General features: G+C 42.7%; 1 protein-coding gene across 4 annotated transcripts in view; it reads right to left on the bottom strand.

Moving 5' to 3' along the window:
* ACTR3B (actin related protein 3B) overlaps positions 1–17,403 on the bottom strand; it is a 932,787-nt gene extending 915,384 nt beyond the window's left edge. For 2 of the 4 annotated variants that reach the window (XM_069647930.1, XM_069647932.1), the window contains exon 1: positions 17,150–17,403. In XM_069647930.1, coding sequence (XP_069504031.1) covers positions 17,150–17,193 — 44 coding nt within the window. In that variant the 5' untranslated portion in view covers positions 17,194–17,403. The remainder of the gene's footprint in view (positions 1–17,149) is intronic. The other 2 variants (XM_069647929.1, XM_069647931.1) reach the window with 1 other exon arrangement.
* Positions 17,404–24,538: the final 7,135 nt, after the last annotated feature.

Raw genomic sequence — 24,538 nt, 5'->3', positions numbered from 1 at the left:
AAACTGTGTAAACAGCCTTTATTAGTGCTGTTCATCAATTATTAGGTTCCTCAAGAAAGGAAATAAATCGAGGAGCACTTAATACTAGATTTCAGTATTTTCATAAAGCGGTGGGTCAGGGAGCCTTGATATTAGGTGTATAACTGTATTCACGAATAATGGATAACAAAGGTGTGATGAGCAAATTGCTCACTCTTCAGTCCACAAGCATTCTCATCATTTTCTCAAGCATGTAACAAAGTAATTAGGACCAAACGCACTATGTTCTCTTCAAACACTGCGACAACAGTCGCCATCCCTTAGGAGAAGCAAACTATGTTCTCTTTGAACACCATGACAACAGTCGCCATTCATTAAAACAAACAAAATTTGCTAGTTATAGCAACTGTTTTCTGATTGAACGGGTTAGGTAGAATCTCTTCTACCAAGTGAAGCATTATTCTGTAGTCCAAACAACACACGGCTACTTCATAGACAGACATGGTTTTTACTTCAATCATTCACTGGTGTGTTGATAACACATATTGGTTACAAAAGAACAGTGAGTGTACTCACTCGTTGTTCCAAAATTGACGTAGAACCGTCTTTTCTTCGTTTAGTCTCACCACGTCATATATTTGGTTTGAAAACTTCTCCTATAATGTCAAACAAAGCTGTTCGAAGGCACAAAAACACAGGGTACGCTCTTTAGTAATGAAATCTCAACCTGATGATACTCGTTATACTTCTGTATTCGTATCGGGATGCCAAGTAGTTACTATTATTTTTTCTTTGGCGTCTCATCAGGCATTATTCCGTAGTCAAGGGAGGTCTGGTGATTTAACCCGAATTAGCCAATGCAGTTGTCTCATTTAACGGACAAGACTAGTTGTTAGGGAGACTGGATCCCGTTGCAATTTGCATACTCATGCCTCTATGGTTTTTGACTACTAAGAGGTCAGCCATTTTACAATGAAGTTTGAGTTGCTATATGAATGAAATTACTGAGTTTCCCAATTTCAGTAATGGTCTCTCGTATTCTAAAAAACATTTACTACTCTGAATTTAGAAGATATTCAAACGTGACCATAGTACATAACAAAAACATGTGATAGCCCAAAAAAAATATTTTGGCATAAAAGTTACATTTTCGTCACCTCCAACAATATTACCTGAAAAAAAATACATATATTATTTATATATCTTCTTGAAATTGCTTAAGTGTACATTTAGCACACAATTCATACTAAAATGGTGTAATTCAAAGTACATTGTGCCAATCCACCAGCTCGTTAAGGCTGCATTCCACACTGTTACACAAAAAATGAGACTCTGTTCTTTTTCATAAAGTCTCCTTTCATCATTTCCCAAATTGTCACTTGGAGGAATCTGTAATAAGACAGTCCAACTTAATGTGTCATTAGTATGTCCCATCATGACAAAGTGTCCACAAAAGGGGCTGTGAGCACTGTTTTTCTAATGCAAATTTTGTGCTCTGTTTTGCGCATTTACATTTTTCTCTCGCTTTTTCCTATGTACAACTTTCCACATGGACACCAAATAGCATAAATCACCATGTGGGAGTTACAATTTGTGAACTGTTTTTGTGACCAAGGTCTAGTTAGGCCAATGTTCACTTCTTTTGTTCTTTTAGTTGAGTTACAACATCTGCATGATCTGCACGGCATGTGAGCTGTGGATTACAACGGATCCCAGGTTTCTGTGATACTCATATTTTTCTCATTTGGTCTGAAGATATCATTTTTAGTTAGTAAGTCATTCAGGTTAGCACCCAGTTTAAATGCAAACAAAAGGGGGAACTCTCCTCCATTCAAAATAATGACATTTATTTTTAACAATACCATTTGTCTTGTTGGAAAGATGATTAAATGTGCTTACAAAGACTATTTACTCGTTACTATTGGACTTTCCCTTGTATTCAAGCAGAGCCTTGTGATTTTTATTAACAGCTCTTTTACATGCCTTTTTAACAATTGATTTGGGGTACCCTCTTGCTCGCAATTTTGAACAAAGCGTAGTTGCTTTGGATTCATACATTTATTTATTAGAGCTATTGCATCTGAGTCTCAAGAATTGTCCTATAGGAAGGTTTACTCTAGTGTGGCGTGGGTGACAGCCAGTGAACAAGAGCAAAGAGTTCCTGTCAGTTACTTTATGGAATGGCTTTACTTTCAACATCCGCCCATATCGTAATATCTAAAAAATAAATTTCAGATGGGCTATGCACAGACGTAAATTTCAAGAAATTATTCTGATCATTGATCCAAATCATAAAATGTTCGAACATGGTGGCATCACCATTCCAAACAACAAAGAGGTTGTCAATATACCTTCTCCAAAATTGGATGGTTGGTTGGAAAGGATTCATTTCACTAAATATTTTCAATATTTCAAATGATTCGACATAACGTTTGGCTACAGAAGGAGCAACCGAGGAGCCCATTGCTGTTCTGTGTATTTGATGAAACATCTTGCTGTTAAAGGAGAAATAATTCTCTGTTAATATCATTTTAGTTCACAATAGGATAAAACTGTCACTCTCTCCGTTTAGACAAGAATAACTCTTCAAGCACAGCCAAAGTGGCTACTTGTGGAATACAAGTATGCAGTGAAACAATATCTAAACTAATCCACAGTTGTGTCTTGGTGTTAAATGGGTATTCTTCAATTCAATTAATTATCTCTGTAGTGTCTTGCACAAACAAGTGCATCCCCAAGAAAAAGGGTTTTAAAGGTTTGCAAATGTAGATAGGGGCTCAAGTATAGACCCTGACGCAGATACTATTGGATGACCCGGTGGGTTAACAAGTGATTTGTGTATTTTAGGCAACACATAAAAATTCGGGCTTCTCAGGGACTCAGCTTTTAAAAAATCTTGTTCTTGTTCGCAGACCTATACCCAATTGTATGCTTTTTCAACTTTTATATTAATTAACAACGGTAACCTTGATGTAGGATCTTCTTTAATCTTCTCATTAAATGACACGTCATTCAGCTAACGATTACATTCATCAATATAAGCTTGTTGTTCCAGCATCACAATCGCACCACCTTTATCTGCTTTATGCAGAACAATTTTATCATTATTGGCTAGACTTTCGATTGCCAAACGTTCATATCTTGTTAAGTTTTGGAACACTTCATGCCTTTCTGAAGATTCTAGTTGTTCTAAGTCCCGTAACACCCTGTTCTCAAATACTACAGCCTCAGGTGACTCGCAATAGGTGAACAATATGTGGAGCGATTGTGTAAGCCACTAGTATTTTCTTGTGCTGCATATAAATTGTTTTGCAAATATTGTTTCAAATGAATTTTCCTGAACAATTGATGAATCTCAATGCGTGCTTTAAATTTATCATAGCACGATGTAGGGACAAAACTAAAACCCTTGTTCAGAACTGACACTTTGGCAGCATTGGGAACATAGCTAGACAGGTTGACTTATAAGTTTGGTGACTCTGTGTTTGACGTGGAGCATAATCCAAGTCGTCTCTCGTCATGTCCTGTTCTAAAAAACGTTGTTGTTGTTGTTGAGGTCCTTGTCTACCATGATTAGGTCGATTAGATTTCCTTCTATTCCCAGAGTTGCCTCTTCCCTCTTTTGAAAACAACCCTGATTCCTAGTATCTTGTTGGTCTCCTGTGCTGGATGTATTATCATTACCCGAACTCGCAGAGCTATATGAAGTATTGCCAAAACACCCTTTTCTTTGTTGTTGAAATAGCCCAGAATGGTTTACAAAAGGATCATAACCTTCTTGGGTATATTTGAATGCCTTTTAATGTGAAAAATTAGACAGATCTTTTTTCATAAATTTAATATGTTTTTCCTACGTTTAATATGTTCAAATGTGGAGAAGTCTTTAAACTCAGCTATTTCTTTGAGTATTTCTTTGAACTTTTTTTTAAAATGCTTTCGGTACACATTTTTTGATTTCGACCTCCATTGATCTCCCGTTATTTTGTCTGACATCTCTTTTGCCGTGCCAACGATGAGTATCACTCAGTCACAGCCACTTTTGTTCACTATATAACTCCACTTCATAATGAAGTTCTTATTATGCAAAAACAATCTAAGTTAATTACGAACAATTAACCCTTGCCGGAAAGGTTCTGCTTCGAAGATATTCGATCATGATAGAACCATGTATATATGTACGTATAAGTCATTTTATCAGCTGGAGGAGTTCATCCCAGTTACTCAATTGGAAATCAAAGATCCTTCTCCTTCACCTGAAAAGACAGGGGATCTTGCCAACATTTCAGTGACATAGTCGTCATCATAACCCTTAACCCTTTCAACAGCCATATTCTCTTCAAAATCAACCTCTCAAACAGCTAGAAAAGGCTCAAGAAAGAAAATGTGCTCACTCTCACACCAAAGTATCCACTTGTGAATACAAGTAAATGACCTGACACAAAAATAGTCTCACGGTAGAAGCTGCTCAAAACTCACATATGACTCAGAAGAGACTTGGGGTGATTAAGGGTAGAGGGGATCGTACCCAGAGCACAAATGAAAAACCAAAAAGGATCCCAACACCACTACACTGTTTTCAAAAAACCTTTTTAAAGAAATGACCAAGTACATCTTGAATTGGGCTTGATCTAAAATGCTCACCCCATACATGAAGACTTCCGATGTACCGGAACCCCTCATAGAGCCACTTGTCCTGTAAATGCTAGTATAAACTCTCCTACATTTTTATGGTGTTTCCTGGAGTGGAGCACACTATTCGTTGATCCGTGAATGAAATCATCATGTTATGTTTCGTCACCAAATCTCTACCCAGAATGTTAACTGGCATTTGTCGCAAATATAACAAGGGGACAGACATGTCACATTCCCCTATAGAAACAGGCCATTGATCAGAAAAAGGAACTAAATTTGAAGCTCAAGAGAACCCTTGAGCATTCATGGCAATACCTGACATTGGGTATTTTCCCTCCCTTATACAAGAGCGAGTCGCCCCAGGCCCCAGTGTCTACAAGAAAATGATTTGCCTCCTATCGTCATATTGACCCTTGGTTCCTCTTGGGGGTCTGATGTTACTAATAGTACTGAACACATCAGGTCACCCTGTGAGCTGCCCTATTGAGGGTACAAATTCATCCCTGTCCCTGTAAAAGGGTTCCCTCCTAACACAGTCACCCCCCCATCCTAGGTGCTTGTGGTTGCCCTGTGTTCGTATTCCATTGTGTCTGCATAGGTGCTTGTTGCGATTGCCCTTGCGGTGGGTGCATTTGCACTGGCCCCTGCTGTTGTGCCTGCTGTGCTTGTGGCACCTGTGTCTGATAGGAAGTGTGGTCCTGGGCACAGCCCTCTTCTGTTTGTGTGCTGTATGGCAGTGGACGACCTGTCCCCCCTCTTGAGTTTTGTCCATTTTATTGCATGCTTCCCTAAATTCTTTTACAGTGCATATGTGAGTTTTTATCACAGTCTGGCCAGTCATACATCATGAAATTGGAATTGAGGTAATATTTGAAACATTCAAGTCAATTTTTTATTTGAAAATGGCGGTTTATTTCCCATTACATATTTTGACTTTTGTTTTTGTTCCTGTTTTTGACTTTGTGCAACGTTGTGAGACACGAATCATTGGTGTGTAATTTAATATTTATTTTTCATTTTATCTTATGTTGAACACAAACATTGCTGACTTTGATGCTATAACTGTTGTGTTGTAAAACAATGGTTACTGAAGGAATTCGCCCTGACGAAGGAGTATGTCCACTCCGAAATGCATTGGCAATTGAGCCCTACATACAAACTCAAGTGAAAGCTGTCCTCTCATTTAATTTAAAATAAAGAAATCACGATTGTTTGATAAATTGAGAATGAATCATGCTACAGATTGTGGTCCTTAATTCTGAATGAACTTAACACATCTAAGAATCACTATTTTTGGATTAAAAATTCTAAATACCTCTATGAAGAATTAACAGTAACCCCTTTGTTTCGGGGTACAGTGTGTGAGCAACTGCCTAGCTAGATGATGCTCATCAAGCTTTTTGATTATCCAATATATCAATTCATAACATAATGCATTGGTGAACAAATAAGAATCAAATAAAAAAGGAAACAAATCAGAGTGACAAGATCAAGTGCTCCGACGATGGGTGCAACTGTTCATGCTGTAGCCCAAAAATCATTGTTAATGACACCGTCATCATCACTGTCGTCGATGACACCATCATCGTCTCTGTCAACGACCATCAAGGCACCATTAATGACAAACATCCCCACAAAGACCCATCGACTTCAACACCATCCACGAAAAGCCATACAATGACGACGGCAACATTGACGGTACACAGCAAGTCACCAACTCCATTGCTATCATTGGTAGCTCTCCAAAAAAAGATGTAAAGGCGGCATCGTCCATGGACATTCAAAAACTCTCAAAACTCAGTAAAACTGAAGGACAATCACAACCAAGATAACACAAACACAAGTCTGGGAACAAACCGATGCCAGATAAAAACTGACAAGAGCCTATAGATGGCTCTCTAGCAACAGGCCCGGACCCAATAGTTATTAAACTGCCTCTCAGGCCCTTACAGTCACCCAATGCCATTGAAGACCAGACCATAATATCCGGAATTGGGGAACTATCACTACCTCAGTTTCCCGAGGGGGCATCTGACTAGCCCACAGTATCCCTAGACAATGGACCATCCCTATCCCCAGTCTCTTCGATTCTACCAGAACAGATACTTGAGCGCCATGCCGATTCGGGTTTTGAACAGGGGTACTCATTGCTGTTCTCAGAGGAAGAACAGGTTTCACCACGTGAGACACCCCTGAGACCTCCAACATTAATAAAAAAGACACTGAATCTACTTGATTAAACATTTCCTATAGAGTGCTAGCTTATTACATTCCACTGTGTTCTTTAAGGATGATAAACCCATCTTGAGACGTATGATCTGAATCAGGGTGGAAAGGGGCAGTCCCAATGCCTTTATCCAAAATAGGCCTTTAAGTCGTGGCCATATGTTACTTGGGATATGAAACATAGCTTCGGCTCCATATGTCAAAGAAGGTGTTACATTTGACTTGTAAAAGGCTATCATTGGCATGATTGAAAAGCAACCACATGCTTTGTTTATAGCTCATGCTTGACTTACTAAATACATTTTTTATCATAGGGGTGTCAGTTGGACCATCACTAATCCACACTCCCAGGTATTTGAATGATGTCGAAGTGAGATTAAGGTGCCGATTTAATGCAACAAAACCCCTGAAATTCAGCAATTGTTGGAAGCTATGCCACTTTAACTATGCACCCCCCTAATGTGCAGCCCCTAAACACACTGGTGACATCACACATGACATCACTGGTGACATCACACAGAAAGTTTCTCTTGCACATGGCAATCTACATTTTAAGATGCAATACAGTAGGAGTCTGCAACCATTGGATCTCCAGAGGTTTTACATTACAACGTCCGCTAGCTCTACCCACGATAGGCAATGGCAAGGGATCATGGAAGTCATAGTCGAAAACATGTAGCGAAATGCAGGCTTCAAACCCAGGAACTAAGAGGATTACAACTTTATTCCATTCAGTACATTAGTTACTCTAGTCTTGCTAACTCTAGTCCTTACAACAAAAGGCGTTTCTTTTTCAACATGTCTTACCTTTGCAGGTCAGCAGTCCTAACCTTTACCACTTGACATGGTCAAGGCATGCCTTTTTATTTATTATACTGACAGTAAGTAGTCTGAAATATGAATATACAATGATTTCGGAAATCTGCTCCTTCTCATGTATGTTGTATTCTTTGGTGGTCTGATGCAAAGGCATAATCCCTCTACCCAGGCAGGATACAATTGCAGCTGTGATTTTACCATTGAAGCCATTGGAAAGGGGCATTTCCACATTTGCGTTGAGGAGTGTGCATCTTCCCATTAGGCTCAACAGCTTTGCTGTTGGTGAATAACATTTGCAGTGATGAGGCCCTGTGATAAAATGGACAAGAAGAAGCATGATTCTCAATTTAAAACTGCAACCCCACACACATACAAAGGGCATAGGCATACCCGGGCCTCTGAACATGAGTGCAGCATGTGAGGTAGCTGCAACCATCTGAAAACTACAGCATGTGTCCTGCTTGCACCAATGAATGCAATGACTGCAGCAAGGTAGGCCACTTCACCAATATGTGTATGGCCTGAAGGTCACGCATTGTCAGTGTGGAGCCCTGTGAGGATGACTAGGATACCATTGAAGATGGCATGGCTAATCTGGCCCTCTGTTTACATGATCCCAGCCACCCAGGTGAGACCAAGAAACCATCCTACAAAAAGCATACCAATGGCTGTTTGCTATCTCTCTTGGCAGACTCGGGATAAGACTACATGTTACTTCCATGTCAAGACATTCTTTAGTATTTACTCAGTATAAAATCAGGCTCAAGTCACTGGACCTCAATCCTGGAGCATATGAAGGCCATAAGGTTCACCTTCTACAGTACAGTTGATATGAACCTGACTTCAAAGGATGTACAGTGACTGACAAAGTGTATGCCTCTCAAAAAGGGCCAGCAATTCTATGATGGGATGAAAAACATGGTGGTTGGTCATTTTTTCGAAAAAATAATGTCGAATGACAATTTTTTCGGAAAAAAAATGTCGGAAAAAAAAATGTCGAATTCCGTTTTTTTAAATTATATATTTATTTTGGGGTTCGGGATAAGAAAAATGGGTAAAACAAAAAAAAAAAATTAAAAAAGGGGGTTGGGGGGAACCCCCCTATTTCGAAAAAAAATGCATTAAAAAAAAATTCGACATTTTTTTTTCCGACATTTTTTTTCTCGAAAAAAAGACTTTCGACATTATTGGTTCCGAAATTATGACTATAAACCGAAAAACACATGCTGCGAATAAAATCCTTGCGCCGACTATACCGTGCTTTTGATATTTCCTCTCTGATATACGTTTAACACCTCATCAAAGTAGCTCTACAAATGGCCTTGGCTGCCAGGGTGGGTAGGCACCAGACAGTACAAAGCATGTGTGAGGCTCCATTAACTCCATGAAAGGGATCACCCAGTTTCAAATGATTGGGGCCATTTGGCAAGAAACACTGTCTATCTGCTGTGGATGCATAGCAAAACCCCTGGCCATAGCTTAGGTGTTGCCAGCAATGGGCGGAATATACAACACAAAATACATACCAAATAAGCTACCAATTACGACATTAGGCATTAATCATGTTGAGTCAGAGTGTTTGTGAGTGATTAGGTGAGGTTTTGGCTGCAGAGCAAGAGCAAGTACCTTCAGCTATCCCTCCGCAAATACCTCCCCTCTCGAGCTCTTCGCTCCTCTACCTCTAACTCCCTCTGGGTCAATCGTTTTTCAAAGAAACGAGCTGGGGGTAGATCTCTATCTTCGGCTGGAGCCTCCCTCTGGAACAGCCTCCCTGCCACTCTAAAACTTGAGGAGAACCATCTCAGGTTCCGGAAGCCCCTCAAGACCTTCCTCTTTGCTTCTGCCTTCTCTCCCCCTCCCCCCTGCTGACCGGCTCTCTCTTGGCACTGTGCACCTGGCCACCCTCTTTCCCCTGGGCCCAGGTACCGGCTCACCCTGCCGCCCTCCTGCACTGCCTCCTGGCCACCCCTTGCACTGGTAGACTGTATCTGTACCCATACAGCCCCCCCTTTTTTCTTCTTTTCTGCACTTATCAGACTTACCCAGTCTGCGGCCATAAACACAGCACTTGCCACTTGCTGGCTACACTACCACTGTTTATTACCTCCATTTTCTATTTATTTTTAATTATTATTTATTTATCTGCTCTCCTCTAATCTGCACTTTCCACTCTCCCCCTTCATGCACTTTTTCCCTTTTCCCTTTCCCATGCACTTGCGCGTTCTCAATGTCACCGAGCCTAGTAAGATCGTTGTTTTGTGTTCTCCCCTGCCTAGTCGCGCTCTGAAACACTTGAGTATGAACGCGATACAAATAAAATATCATATCATATCATATCATGTAGACATCTTACAAGGTTAGTGAAACACAATGGTGTATAACATCTCTTGCAGAACTTTGTTGTGGGTGAAGGTATATGGAAAATGGCACTATACAAATCTTTCCAATTGCAGCAAAGGCCTGAGACATGCCTCACCATCATCAAACACTGAGTAGCAAACATGATAGGCAGCATTCAGAGGAGACTCTAAGCTGCCCCACAGGGGAGACTGAACATCACGCACACTTCAATCACATTTAGAGGTCAAATACTCAGTACAACAAGCAGTCAGCATTGGTACCAGTAACAGGAACAATCACCATGAAATATCTTGGCACGAACACAAAACCCAGTTCATCAACAGAATCAAGAAAAACAGGAGACGGAGACATATAAAAGTATCAGCAAAGTTTATAGACAATACACTTAATTCATTGAGTCATTCATCAGTTTAAGCATCCATAGAAACTATTTGTGGTACCGAAGACACGCGTCATAGCACACACCTCCGTGACATGACATGAGGAAAAGAGCCATGAGCAAGAGGTGGAGCCTGCATGGGATTTAGGCAAGCATGGAGAGGGGAGCCACAGATGGAGGTGTCAGTGCACTTACATCAGTCCACTCCTGCACTGTGGTGTATGGTCTCTAGACCGCATTTCCTGGACCACCTCTTTGCAAGCCTGCAAGAAGGAAATGTCAGGATTCAGAAGAAGAGCAGATACGTGTTTGAAGGTGCCAGGGGGTGTTGGAAGGGATCAGGTTGTGGGGCTTGGAGAAGGAGAGGACCATTGTTGCTTCAAGCAGCGTGAGTGGATAGTGGGATTGCAGTGGCCAAGATGTGGCATGGAAGAGGTCAGGGGATGGCGAGTTTGGGTGGTGAAACCCTACAATGTAGCCAAAATCACGCCCTTTGGAGGCAGTTCTGGAGCCATCAAAAAAAGTTTGTCTTTTGGAGGAGTGGTTTACATTGGGCGAGATATTAACATATAACCATACAATGCAGCTGTGCTGATCATACAGAGATTACAGTAATTTCCTAAGGCAATAAATACTGATACCAACCACAGCGAGTGAGTGACCTTCTTTGCCCTCCCTGCAAGCATGCATGAGTGAGGTCCAGGCACCAGCAGAAATTGGCGACAATAATGGGATCCAGTCCTCCCACACTAAGGAGCCCAACATGCAAGGTGCCACACCGCCACCGCTGTTCCTTCATCTACCAGGCAATCTATTGTTTCCCTGAAATCAGTGGTTGCTGCTATCACGTCGTATGTAGATGGCATTGGTGGTACTGCATTTGCACACTAAAGGAAAATGGCCATGCTTCTTGCTGCACTAGGAGTGAAAGGACAGAGAAGGTTTGCAGGCTTGAAGTAAGTGCCCTTATCACAAGCATCTGAAGATGACATTGTGTACAATAAAGCCATAAACTCAATGTTACATAACCAAGAAAAGGGGTCCTATATAGAATTAGATTATACTCATGAGACCAGTCACTGAACGAATCCACAGATGACTACGTGATCAAACTCAGAGAGATGCCAGCGTAACTTCGATGACAGAACGGAAGATGTGTTGAGGAACATGGTGTTAGTTCATGTGCACAATAAGAAAGTGCAGGAGAAATACATTCAAGAAATGTATGTTTAACTAGGCAAGGCAGACAAAAAGGCAGAGCCTATGAAGAGCCAGCTCCGAGAAGAGATCACCAGCCTTCATGGATGATATCTGAAAAACAAGCCATAACCAAGTCACCAGCCGATCACATGCAGAAGGAACCATATGTGCATGAAGGGCGAGAAAACCGGTAAGCACGAGCGACCCCGATCCAACTGTCTGCACAGTGGCACCCAGTGTGGCTGTAACAGGAACCTAGCCAATGACAATATCTAACCCGCAAAAAATAGAGAATGACCCTTGTGTGGATGCATTGGTTATTTTGACAAAGGCTGTAGGCAAAGGACAACGTGCATGGTTGCCACCATGGACTGTGAACAATGACACAGCTCAGGGATGGCAGAAGGCATCAGAACCAGATGGACTAAGATACAGGAACCCAAAGGAGAACCAAGCCGCACTGTGTAGTGAAGGTTGATAACAATCAAGCAGAAATTATGGCAAGCTCTGGTTCAGAACTAATGGTCATCACAATCGCCACATACACAATTATATTGTGCCAACACTGAGTAAGGGTCAACAAGATGGACATTAATCACAAACCTACGGAGGCCATGCAGTCAATTAATTAGGGTACAAGGAATGTATGCTGGACTTTAAAGATCACCAAATTAACACAAAGGTGTACTTCTCAGCACATTGCCCTGCCATCCAAGGCGGGCATGATAAAGCAAAGTTAGACGAGACCCCAACTGCAGGATCAAGTGTTGAGCGTGGAGGAAGCAACATGGAAATGGATAGCAAACAGATATAATGAACTGTTCAGCAAAGGTTTTGCCTGCGTAAAGAAATGCATCCATAGAATTGAGGTGCTTCCAGGAGCAAACCCAAGCAAGTAGAAAGTGAAACAAGTACCGGCCACAGCGACAAAAGCCCTACGAAAACTACGGCAAAGGTTACAAACTGATAACACCATTCAGCCAATAGATGATTTGTTATGGTTCAGCCTAGTGGTCCTTATAAAAACCAGCACAAACAAAATACGCTTGTGCTTAGTGCTCAGAAGTCTCAATCAAGAGATCACAATGGGCAACTACCATCTTTCAAGCATTTTGTAACTGAAACTAATGCTAAAGATTGCAAGCATATTTTCGAAATTGGACAAGAGGGATGCCTTTCAGCAGATCCAATTGCAAAAATATTCCAAATCCTTACCTCTTTCATCAATCCCTTTGGCACATTCAGGTACACAAGAATTCCATTTGGCCTGTCTTCAGCTGCCTCTATTTTCCAGAAAGTCATGGATTCACTGTTCAAGGGAAATTCCAATGAAGCCCCTTCTTCCACTTTGACTGACAAATTGAGGTCTTACCTGCAGCTAACCGAATATTATGTCTCAAACCTTTTGATCCCAATCTGGAAACCTGCCTTTCAGTTGATGCTGGCACATATGGTTTAGAAGCTACGCTGTCCCAGAAAGCTCACAAGAACGAAAATATAATTGTATATGTGATTTTGTCTGAAGAAATTACCTTCTCTGGTAAAAAAAAGAGAATTGATGGCCTGTGCAAAGCCAGTAGAAGATTTCCTGATGCACCTGTGTGGCAACAGGTTCAATGTCTATACAGACCACAATCCCTTACTGTACATGTACAGCCCTGCAGAACCAAATCTTCCATTCCACGGTTGCTGAGAATAGCGGCAAAGCCCAAAGATTATATCTTGTCCATATGGCACGTGCCAGGGTGGAAAAACAATCAGGCGGACTGCTGGACTGACTTCTGGTGAGAAATGAAATCACCTTTTTGATGGATAAATGCATAGTAGCTACCCTTCACTGATGGATCAGCGAATGACATGCAGACAGTAAAGGCAGAAGATGGAAGCATGGACATTGAAAGGGATCCCACTCTACAGAGAGCGAATCAGTACATATTCTAAGGTAGGACAGATTAGAGTAAATTGCCTGATGAAATAAGGTCATTCCGCCGAGTTTTGAGCGAGTTATCATCTAGGCAAAGCAATACATACTTTTGAAGGGGGACAAAGCCATTACACCTTCAAGGCTCAGGGCGGCGATCATGGAGAATGGCCATCAAGGTAATCTAGGCGGAACCCTGACCAAGAGGTAGGTATGAGAGACATAATGCTTACCACAGATGGATAGTGAGATTGAGAGAACAGTGGACCAATGTCATGGGTGTATGGACAGTGACAAGAGGATTAAAATGTGTCAAGCGCCACTCCAGAATGTTGAGACACCAGAAAGGCCCTGAGAAAAGTTTTGCTTGATTTTCTTGGTTCATTGAGTAACATGGACTTGGAGAAACACTACGGTATTGGGCTGGTGGACTATTGTCAAAGTTAATCAAAATTAATTTTGTACAAAACATCACTAAGAGCATCATAATGCAGGCACTGAATGAGATATTTGACTGTGAAGGCATGTCCGGGTACATTGTTACAGACAACATGGTCCATGTGGTATCAAGCAAGATGCTGAACTTCTTCACGAGGAATAACATCACAGGTTTTATATTTTGTTAAAAAAATAATTCTCTGTAATGTTTTCGTTTAAATCACTGGGTACCTTACCACCCACATGCCAATGGGCAAATGGAGAGGGTAAACAGATGTATTAAGGACAGTATACAACTGGCCATTGCAGCCCACAAAGATCTCTATGTCACATGACTGGCTGCAATCAAAGCATACACGTTTACACCTGAAAAAAGTAACAGAATTATCTCCCTTTCAACCTATGAGATGCCGCTGAGCCTACTCAGTTATCATTTCTATGTGGGTCCCAGACAAAGGGAGGATCCGTCAATGTCAGTCAAGAACAGACTATGGAAAATAAAGGTAAAACAGAAAACAAGAAAAGAACAATACGATAAGTGGAAAGCAGTGCACGTTTCTGACATATGAGGAGGAGATTGGACAACGGTAAAACATAACCACTGAAACTATGAGATTTCAGCCAGGTGCAGCTCATCTAAGTACGTGCTAAAGAGAGGTGAAAATGATGTCCTTCTGTGATGATAGCGAGGTGTGAAACTTGGATAGGGTGGCTTGTACCGAAAGTGAAGCAATGCTCAAGAAGGACAGACTCGCCACGGGCCGAGTCTTGGTGAAGAGACAGTTAACCTGAGATAAGCAACCCAAATAGAAACACCTCAGAGACACTTGGAGAGCCAATATCAGATGGCAATAAACTCGTAGGACATCCCTTGTTCTACAGACCCTGCTGAGGGAGAAAGGATGCCCACCAAGGATGACAACCAGCCTTATCCCATTGAAAAAAACGGTGGCAGAGGAAACTCTAAATATGCAGCACTGATGGAAGAGAAGAAGGCCAGAAAAGTGCCACTACTTTCTACTGAACTCTTTGCTCAAAGAGACTTTTCTTTAGATGCTGAGATGTCTGTGGCCAGTTGCTCAACTCATAGCACACAACCGCGTAACTTGACATGAGAGTTTGGAGCCAAGAGCGAGGGGTAAAGGAGTAAGAACAGGATTTATGCGCACACAGAGAGGAGCCACAGATGGAGGCGTCAGCACACTTACTCCATTCCGCTCCTCCAATGCAGCTTTGTTGATCATACTGCAATTACGTTAATTTGTAAAGTTAATAAATACTGTTACCTAGCACAGCAAGTGAGCGATCCTCTTTGCCTTACCTGCAAGCATGCATGAGTTTGGATTGGGCACCACAAGATGGTGTAATACCACACTAACTCATCACACCATGCAACCACCCTACCCTGCAACCCAGGATGGAATATCCCCGATCCCTAGAGGTACCAGTAGCTGAATTTAGCAAGGCGCGTGCTCACCAGGAAGCTGAAGTCAAAGCTAAGATCTTGCAAACGAGTTCAGCAGCAACCAAAGCGAAATAAGCTCCTGGCACTGCCTGGTAGTGCTCCTACTTAATATATAAAGGTTTATGTTTATGTTGCTTGTTGGTGTGAACATCATTGTGGGCAGTGTTTGGTGAAGATGATTTCCCGGGCAAAACTCTCAGTACAGTAAGAGGTTAGCAAAATAAATTACTGTTTTAAAAAGGAGCATATTGCCTTCATTGTAAACCACACTCTTTTAGCATAGGGGAACACTGGCATTAAGCTGTAGCATGCTGGCTTAGCCACCTTTTTCCAGTATTCACAGGGGGTCATTTCGGAGTTCGCTGTAAATTGCCTGATACGTTTACACGTTTGGGTAAGCCGGTTCCCTTTGTGCAATTTTCAACATTTGCATAAGGGCAGGGGGTGAATAGCAAAAAGTGACGTGCACACCACCCTTTTGCACTCTGCCCTGCAAATTGAGTAAACACTGCCTGGCAGGTATAAATGACAGGCAGCATTTATAATGGATTGTTAATTTTGCTGGTGTAAAATGCAGACAGACTCCATAGGAATCCACAGCATTTTCTCCACCATGAAAATACATGCCGGTGTAACGTCAATTTTTGCTATCTGTCAGAAAATCATATCGGTAGGAAAATCTGACAGGTCAGACATACAAATTAAAGAAAATGGGCCGTGCTGTAAATGAAATGCGTTAAAGCCCTATGCAGGCCTATTTTACATTTTATTTATATTACGTCTCACTCAAAGTTAGGCACGAAGGGTTGTTACGTCTCCTGATTTTCGAGTCAGTCTCGTGACGCAACATTTCGCCTTATCTTTTAACTGTTGGCAATCATCCCCGCCCATATAATTCAATTGCATGTCAGATTCGTCTCTGACATATTACATTTTTACCCCAAAATTTCCCTAATAAGTAACATTGTAACGTGAATATCACATTCAAAACCACGGAAGCGCATAACTTGGAGAAAAAAAGCACTGCCCGGCGGAATGGCTAATCTTGACACGCAGGCGAAACGTATTTTCCCATGTGGGAGCTACAGTAACATTGAAGTCCACATCCAGTAAGCCAGACTGGGGCCCCTCGAAAATGTGGACGTCAGCACAGTGTAAACCAATATCCCTTCTGTCAGTAAAGCATGTTGGAGCCACTGTTGTACCCCTGGCACAGCCAACGTTCCTGCAACCCGAGACTGTAGTCTATATATAGAGGGGTCTATGGTTAGTATCAACACAAGAGTGCTAGGGAAAGTCTCTGAAATGGCTCCCTGTTGGGCGAGGAACAGGACGACAGAAATAATTCGAATAAAATAATGGAGCATACACTGTCGAATGCAGGAACGTTGTGATCAAATCTGTAATAACAAATATAATCCAGCTAGTGTGACGGGTTCCCTAGAGTTGTCTTGGACAGAAACTCACATTGCAGTGATAGGTTGCCTAATTGTGAAACAATATCCAACACTGTGTTGCATGTTTAAATACATTCACGCCTCAAACCGAGGCCAATTAACGTTCTAAAAATATAAACATAGAAAATGTGTAATTTTGTAGGGTTGAAGACTTGTTGCAGTTGTGTGAACATGGTAACAATTACTTCAGTTCTAAAGAAAGATTTAGCAAAACATGTTATACCTGCGCTCACTTTCTATGTGCACGTCCTGTTATCATCAGAAACACTTACCCGGTGCCACAGTCTATAACACATGGAGGTAAGCGTCCAGCCATGCTAAGAAACACCGATCTGGATATAGGAGTAAGAGGAGGCAGGTCCGAAGCCCCCAGTCCAGAAAAATGCCCTTCCGTTCACGTTTCTGTGCACATGGGAATCCAGAGTGCACGCCCGTGGTTGATGAACAAGCACAGCCTGCTGCTGAAGTGCTTTCAAAGGACCCAGCTCCAGCCAGCCTGACAGCAGCCTGCTAACAGCTGGGCTGCACTGCTTCCAGAGACATACCCAGAGGGAAGCCCCGCAACCCGGAAGTGCCAATCCTCCGGCTCCGAGGAACAGTGGCAACGTTTACAGTGCCTGCAACTACATGGCACATGACAACGGACTTTTATATCAATTTTGTAAATCGCAAGTTTAAAGTCTGTGCCACCTACTTACTGCCCATAAGATTCTTCTGTGATAACAGGGTTTTTAGGCATCAATCGGGGAGAGCATCCATTGGTCCACATATTTCTGTTGAGGAATGTTTTTAATGGTATCTATATGTACGGGGGTGCAACTGGACAAACGGTAGGGGAGGGCCTGCCTTCAAAGACTGTGTGGGAGGGGCACATTTGCTTGTATGGCGCCCCATTCCGTTGTCCTAAAGGAATGTTTTTGGGAACTGTTATGTCCCGACAGGAGTCGGGTGCAGCAATAAAACAATATGGCAGAGCATATGAAGCAAACACAATAATACGCGGGAGCCGGTCAAATGGCTTCTTATCTATTTAATCATCGCGCGAGAAATGGCGCCTGAGGCGGTGACCCCGCCTCTTCCTGCATACTGTGGGGCACAGGCCACAACAAACGAACAATAGAAAGGGGACTTGGCTCCCATTCAAACAGGGCCATTAACATGGATGAGGACACAACATCTCCCCCTCACTTACGAGAGAACTTTAGTTCATTTCTTCTATCCACCTGGTTGGTCTGCGTACTGTCCATTTCGAGGGGCTTCGCCTCGGTGTCATTGTTCTGGCCATCTGGGTGTCGCTGTCGCTGTCGTCGGCATCCCGATGTTCCACTCTATATTCAGATTCTGGATCTGAGGATTCATCTGTGACCGTGGTGGTTGTGTGTTCACGACCTGAGTTTCCTTCGAAGACTTTGAAGAACGATGAGTTTCTCGTGACAGTTCTATGAGGGCTTGCCTCCGTTATCATGGACCCACTGGTGTGGGTCCCAGTTAGGGGTTCAGGTCTGAACGCAGGGGTGCTCTTGGTGTTTTGGTCCTGTCGTACCAGTACCACATCACCTACTTGAATCTGGCATGGTGTGCCTTGTCTCCTCTGGTCGAAGTAGGTTTTCATTTTCTCCTTGCTCACCTTGTCACTGGCTCGTGCATCTTCGACGATGGTGGTGGGTGGACGGACATGGGGGTTGTGCGGGAGTCTTGTCCGTATGATTCGGCCAAACATTAGGGTTGACGGGCATTCACCGGTGGAGCTGTGTGGCGTGTTCCGATATTCTCTTAGCAGTGTGCAAATGGCTTGCATAAATGATCTGTTGGTGATGGAACAGACTTGTAAAGTCCTCTTGAGATTGCTCATGAATTTCTCGGCCATTCCATTGGCATGGGGACATAAGGGTGTTATCTTTCTGTGCTGGAATCCCAGATGTTCTGCGAACATTGCAAAATCATGACCACTGAAGTGCGGCCCATTGTCTGATTTTACGGTCGTGGGGATTCCATAGTCTGCAAATGTCTTATCCAGGGCAGGGATGATGGCCTGGGCGCTGGTTGAGTGTACAAGGTGTACTTCTGGGAAATGCGACATTTCATCCACAATGACTAGCACATATTTTCCGTTCACTAGGGGTCCAAACATGTCAACGGCCACTTCATCCCATATCTGTAGGGGCATGTTAGATATGTCAGACGGTGCGGGGAAGGTTCTCGGAGCCAACACTTGGCATGTGAGGCACTTGCTTAAGAGGCTTTCCACCTTCTCATCCATTTTTGGGAACCAAACTTTTGTCCTGAGCTGTCTTTTCGTGGATACCACTCCGCGGTGCCCCACATGTGCTATGTCTAGAACTTGGTTTTGCAAACTGGATGGGATCACCAGTCTGTTTTCTTTGAGAATCAATCCCTCCGGGGACTGGGACAGGGTGTGGTGTATAAGCTTGAATGTGCGCAATTGAGATTCCTCTTGGGAGGATAGGCCCGCCTTGTCCCGGTCTTTTATGTGCTATCGGCCTGATTGTATGCACTCCTTCACGATTTGTAGGAGTTTGTCTTCGCTGGTGGCTTCCACTAGTTGGGCTGTGGAAATGTGTTTCGGGAGAGCGTTGTCAATGAGATAGTTGACGTATTGATTTGCTTTAACGGATTGACGCTCCTCTTGAGCGGGCAGAGGGTATCTGGACAGGAAATCCGCTAGATTATTATCTTTGCCTGGCCTGTGAATGATTGTAAATGAGTATTCCTGTAGTCCTAATCCCCATCGGGCTATGCGAGGTGGCATTTTAGCCGTGGGTTTGCCATAGATCGTGGTGAGCGCCTGGTGGTCCGTGACGACGGTGAAAGGGCGTCCATACAGAAAGAGATGGTAATGCTCGCACGCCCACACGACTGCCAGGCTTTCTTTTTCGGGTTGAGAATAGGCACACTCAGCGGGTGACAGACTTAGGCTTGCATAAGCCACTATGCGTTTTGGTGTAGTTGGTGAGGCTCCGGGTCTGGACTGGACCAGGATGGCTCCAAGGCCGACGGGGCTCGCGTCCACCGTCAGTTCAGTGTCATATGCGGGATCATAGTAAGCCATGCACGAGGCTGATGCGATGCGACGCTTGATCTCTTGAAATGCTCCTTCACATTCTGGGGTCCACTAGTAGTCTCAATCTTTTTCTGTGAGGAGCCTTAGTGGTGTGTTCACCGATGCGAAATCTTGAATGTACCGAGTACAGTAGCTGGCCATCCCTAGGAACGAGCGTATGGCTGATGGAGATGTGGGAGTAGGGGCGTCCACCAGTGCTTGCACCTTCTCAGGATCTGGGCAAATGCCTTTGTTCGAAAATATATGTCCAAAGAATTTCAATGTTGTTTTGCTGATTTTGCATTTTTCAGGATTAAGAGTGAGGTGGGCGATTTCTAGTGCCATGCAGACTCTTCTCAAAGTTTCATCGTGACTTTCTTGTGATGCGCCGAAAATGAGAATGTTGTCACTATAATTTAGACATTGGGGAATGTAAGAGGATTCAATTCAACACTACAGCTAAGTCAACGCCTAGTCTATAATACTGACTGAAAACCCTTATTGATATATCTTTAGGTCCAGTTCATGCGTTCTGGATGACTACCCCTATATAACACCCCTCTCTTGGAATCCCCCTGACCCCACTGAGCCAAGAAGTAGTTCTGTTTTGCAAGTTAAAAGGTTTATTTGATAATTTAAACAATAGATATATATATGACACTTTATAATAAATTAATAATTGAATAGCACACTTAATCTGATATGATAAAGATCAACAACGGAGAATCTGGCACTAGCACACTTCTTTATAATTACTAAGGAGTTGAGATGAAATGGATAAGGTAGCACACTGGTAAATAGGTACAGAAGTATAATGTGGTAGAAAATGCTTTATAGGGTTCAGGTGGATGCAATATTCAATGAATGCAGTACAGAAAATACTCAATATGATTTCAACCAAACAATGTAATCACTTTTCTCTGGCTATTCACTCCCCCCCTCTTTATGCAATGCAAGGAAATGGGAGGAAAGCACACAGTTCTCAGAAATGCAATCAATGTAATCAGTTCAATCCAGCAAGCTTAGACCACAGAAAACAGATAGGAGTTTTGAAATCACAGGCCCAAATTGCTTTGATATGTGCTGGCAATGAATGAGAAATATGCTGGAAACGCTTTTAATTCCCTTTCAGAGGTTCAGGGTGAGTGGTATCTAGTTAATATTAGTCCAGGCTCACACTAGCAATGAGGCAGGGATAGTTAGCAGGTTAAACGAATTTCTGGCAAATGGAAGGCAAGCAGCAGCAGTTTTTACATGTGAAGAAATTGCAAATCGCGGTAAAATTCGCGGATGCGTGTTCCGCGATTGCGGTAAAACTATAAGGGGTAGGAATGCGGTTCTTGGTGCGATTCAAAGCTACCATTCTAAGCTATCAGAGGAAAGTTACTGCAAGTCTCTAGCCCAAACGGTTGCGGAGATATGACCGATTTACTAGAGGTCGTTTTTGGTTTTTGCAAATTTCAAAAGCTCAAAATGACAAGTGCAGCTTGCAACTAGAAATGACAGGTGACAGCTAGGAGGCAGTTCTACTTAGGTTAAATAGATTGAATTAGATGAATTTAAACTAAGAGATTGGTTCTACACAGTTCTGCTGGGTACTCACACTATATTCTTGAATTAAATGGGCCTCATCACGGATCTGGTCAGGGTTTTAGACTGGGCTCTGGTCACTCTCTCTGCTGGTCTCTTAGTACAGCACTGCTTTCTCTCTGGGTCTGGTCTCTTAGTACAGCACTGCTTTCTCTCTGGTCTGGTCTCTTAGTTCTGGATAGATTGATGAATTTGAAGTCTGGATCTCTGGATGTTGTATGGAGGTAAGTATGGATTTTTCCAGCAGAGCGTCCCGCTGCAGATGGATTTGGAAGGCCCTTCTCTGTCCTGTCTGTCTGCTTTTATGTGTTTAGAATGTGGGTGTGTTCTAGCATCACTGACCCTACCTCTCTCTCAGCTTCTAATTGGTCAAACTTTCATTCGTCCCCTGATTGGCGAACTAAGTTGTGTCAGAGTGATGTCAGCCATTTATGATCTCTTGAAGAACCTCCCTTATCATCTGTGCACCCAAATCTATATATGATCAAAATACATACTTCAGAGTTACACAGTTGTTTGAAATTACATATACATGGTGTGGCTGAATTTAGCCATGTCTCCGTCCAAATCTGCTGTTTCTAAGAGCTTGCATTCAGAAATGGCAGATATTTCACTTTTTAACTGATTTTTCAATTTCTGACATTGACCCAACTTTACATACATGTGTGCAGGGAGTATGGACATTAACTGAAGAAGTTTCAGATTTTTAACATGCATACAGTTAGAGTAATATCCATTTTTCCGCTAAAACCCCCCTGAACATGCCACCGGGTCGAAAAACCTCTTAAAATGTGGGCAGAAAAATCACAAGAATTATGGTATCATTTATAAAATTTTCACATGTCCGCTCTATGAGTTATTCATCTTTTTAAAGTTATGTTCTGGCTCCAAAGGGGTGTGGTTTCCCAGGTCACATGGTATAGAAACCAGTCTTTCCAGTTTCTGCCAAGCCAGCTTGCTCTCACAGGCAGTGCTCCTCCCAGCTCCTGCCAAGAGGAAGCTACATTTTACGACTGCGGTAATAAAAACCTTTGCCTGAGTGAAGAGGGCTTTGTTCACTCTCTTGCAGAGCACAGGTAATTCAATTATCCGATAGATGGCATATCCTTAGTGGGGGCAGCAAAAGGAAGGTTGGCCTGGGAACACAGTGGTGACTCAAGTTTCACTGCTGATGGGGGTAGTTGCCAGGCAGAATCAAGTTCCTTAAGCCAGACTTTCAGCTACTGTCATGTTATTTGTTGCTTTTTAAATTAACTTGCAATTTTACACATGCAGCTAGAATGCTGATTCTAAGTGCAAAACTATGACATTTAAACAATTGCAACCTATGTGACACTCAAAAGTAGGTCACTCAGTCAATTTAAACATTTAGATTTTTTTTTTAGTGTCTTTCAATCCAGTGCAACTTAAACTGCTGAAATCCACAGCGCAGCCAGTCTTGTTATAAACCTTGTCTTATGATCTTCATTTCCCAGATTTTGTAGGCACACAAAACTCCATTCTGCCAAATGTCTGCTGGTGTTCAGTGAATATTTTGCACATATTGCAATGTTTGAAATAGGCACTTTGGCTTGCCTTCAGAGAAACACAGGGTGGTTTTAAACTGCCGGCTTTTGGATAGTGGTGAGTACTGGTACTGCACCCATTTTTGGGATTTAAGAAAATGAATTCCCAACAGTTATGGGTTTGCTTTTGGCAATCAGCATTGCCATTCCCAATGCTTTCAGACTACTGTGCGGGTAGTCCAATGGTGGTTTTAGGCAGTGTCCTTCTGTGCCCATAACATCGGCAAAAATGGGTGGCAGCCTATTCTTCATGCATTTCCCTGTGCATTTTCTGGGAAGCTCTGGCCATCATGATGTTTTCATGTCAGTACTGCACAGTTTTGAGGTAGGGCTCGGATGCATGGGTAAATACATCCCACAGGAATATGCTTGATTATTTGATGAATCTCATTCTGGAAGATTTCAGCGGCCGAAGATACTCCAAAGCTTAATCTTTTATACCTGAACAGTCCTAGGTGTGTTGAGAAAGTTGTGATATATCTTGATGAGGGATGAAGTTCAAGTTGATGGTAACCTTTGTTCAGATCAAGCTTTGAGAACACGGTCGCCCCATGTAATAGATGCATCATGTCAGTCATGCGCGGGGCTAGGTGTCGTTCCCTTTCAATGGCTACATTTGGGGCACGCATGTCCACACAGATGCTTATGCTTGATTTGCTGTTTCTTTTGGCTACCAGTACTATCGGAGAGACCCACAGTGTTGGACCAGATGCTGGCTCTATAATGTCCTGTTGTAGCAATGACTGTATTTCATCCTCAACCTGTCACTGTATGTTGAGCGGGATGCCTCTATAATGTTGAGCAATCGGTGGTACATGCGGGTTGATGTGTAGCTTGATTTGTTGGTCTTTTAGACGTCCCAGGCCTTTGAATCATGTCTTTTGCGCTAGAAGTGTAGGCGGACATAATTTGGTACATGATGCTGATTAGCCCCATTTGTATGGCTGTGCGGAAGCTCAGTATGCTTCCCCCTGGGACTTCCCCTTTGTTCACGTAGATTTGTACTTTTTGGCTTTGATCTTTGTATTGACATTTTGCGGTGAACATGCCTTTGCAATCTAGCGGTTTGTTGGAGCCATCCGGATATATCAATGTGTCAGCTTTCCGTAGCTCTTTTTTCACCTCAAGTGTTTTGTATACTATGTCGCTTATGACATTGACAGTGGCCCCCGTATCGATTAAGAATTCTAAATTTTGTCCATTGAGTTGCAGCAGCAGTGTTGGGCTATACTCAGCAGCCGTATTGTTTCCTATGGCGTGTACATATGCACGTTTCCTCTCTCCACTGGAAGATGACCTGGCCGTTCTTCTTTCTTGCGGCGATTCATCCAGGTACCTGATTCTTTGTCTCGGCTGGCGGTGCTGAGAGTGGTGTCTACTTTTGCGATGACTTGATATGTCTCTTCCTTCTTACGCCACCGAGTGGATGGCACATGCTCCCTTGA

The sequence above is a fragment of the Ambystoma mexicanum genome, chromosome 2q, assembly GCF_040938575.1.
Source record: "Ambystoma mexicanum isolate Mex_15411 chromosome 2q, UKY_AmexF1_1, whole genome shotgun sequence".
NCBI lineage: Eukaryota > Metazoa > Chordata > Amphibia > Caudata > Ambystomatidae > Ambystoma > Ambystoma mexicanum.
The sequence above is the reverse complement of the archived record's forward strand: the minus strand, read 5'-3'. Positions and strand labels throughout refer to the sequence as shown.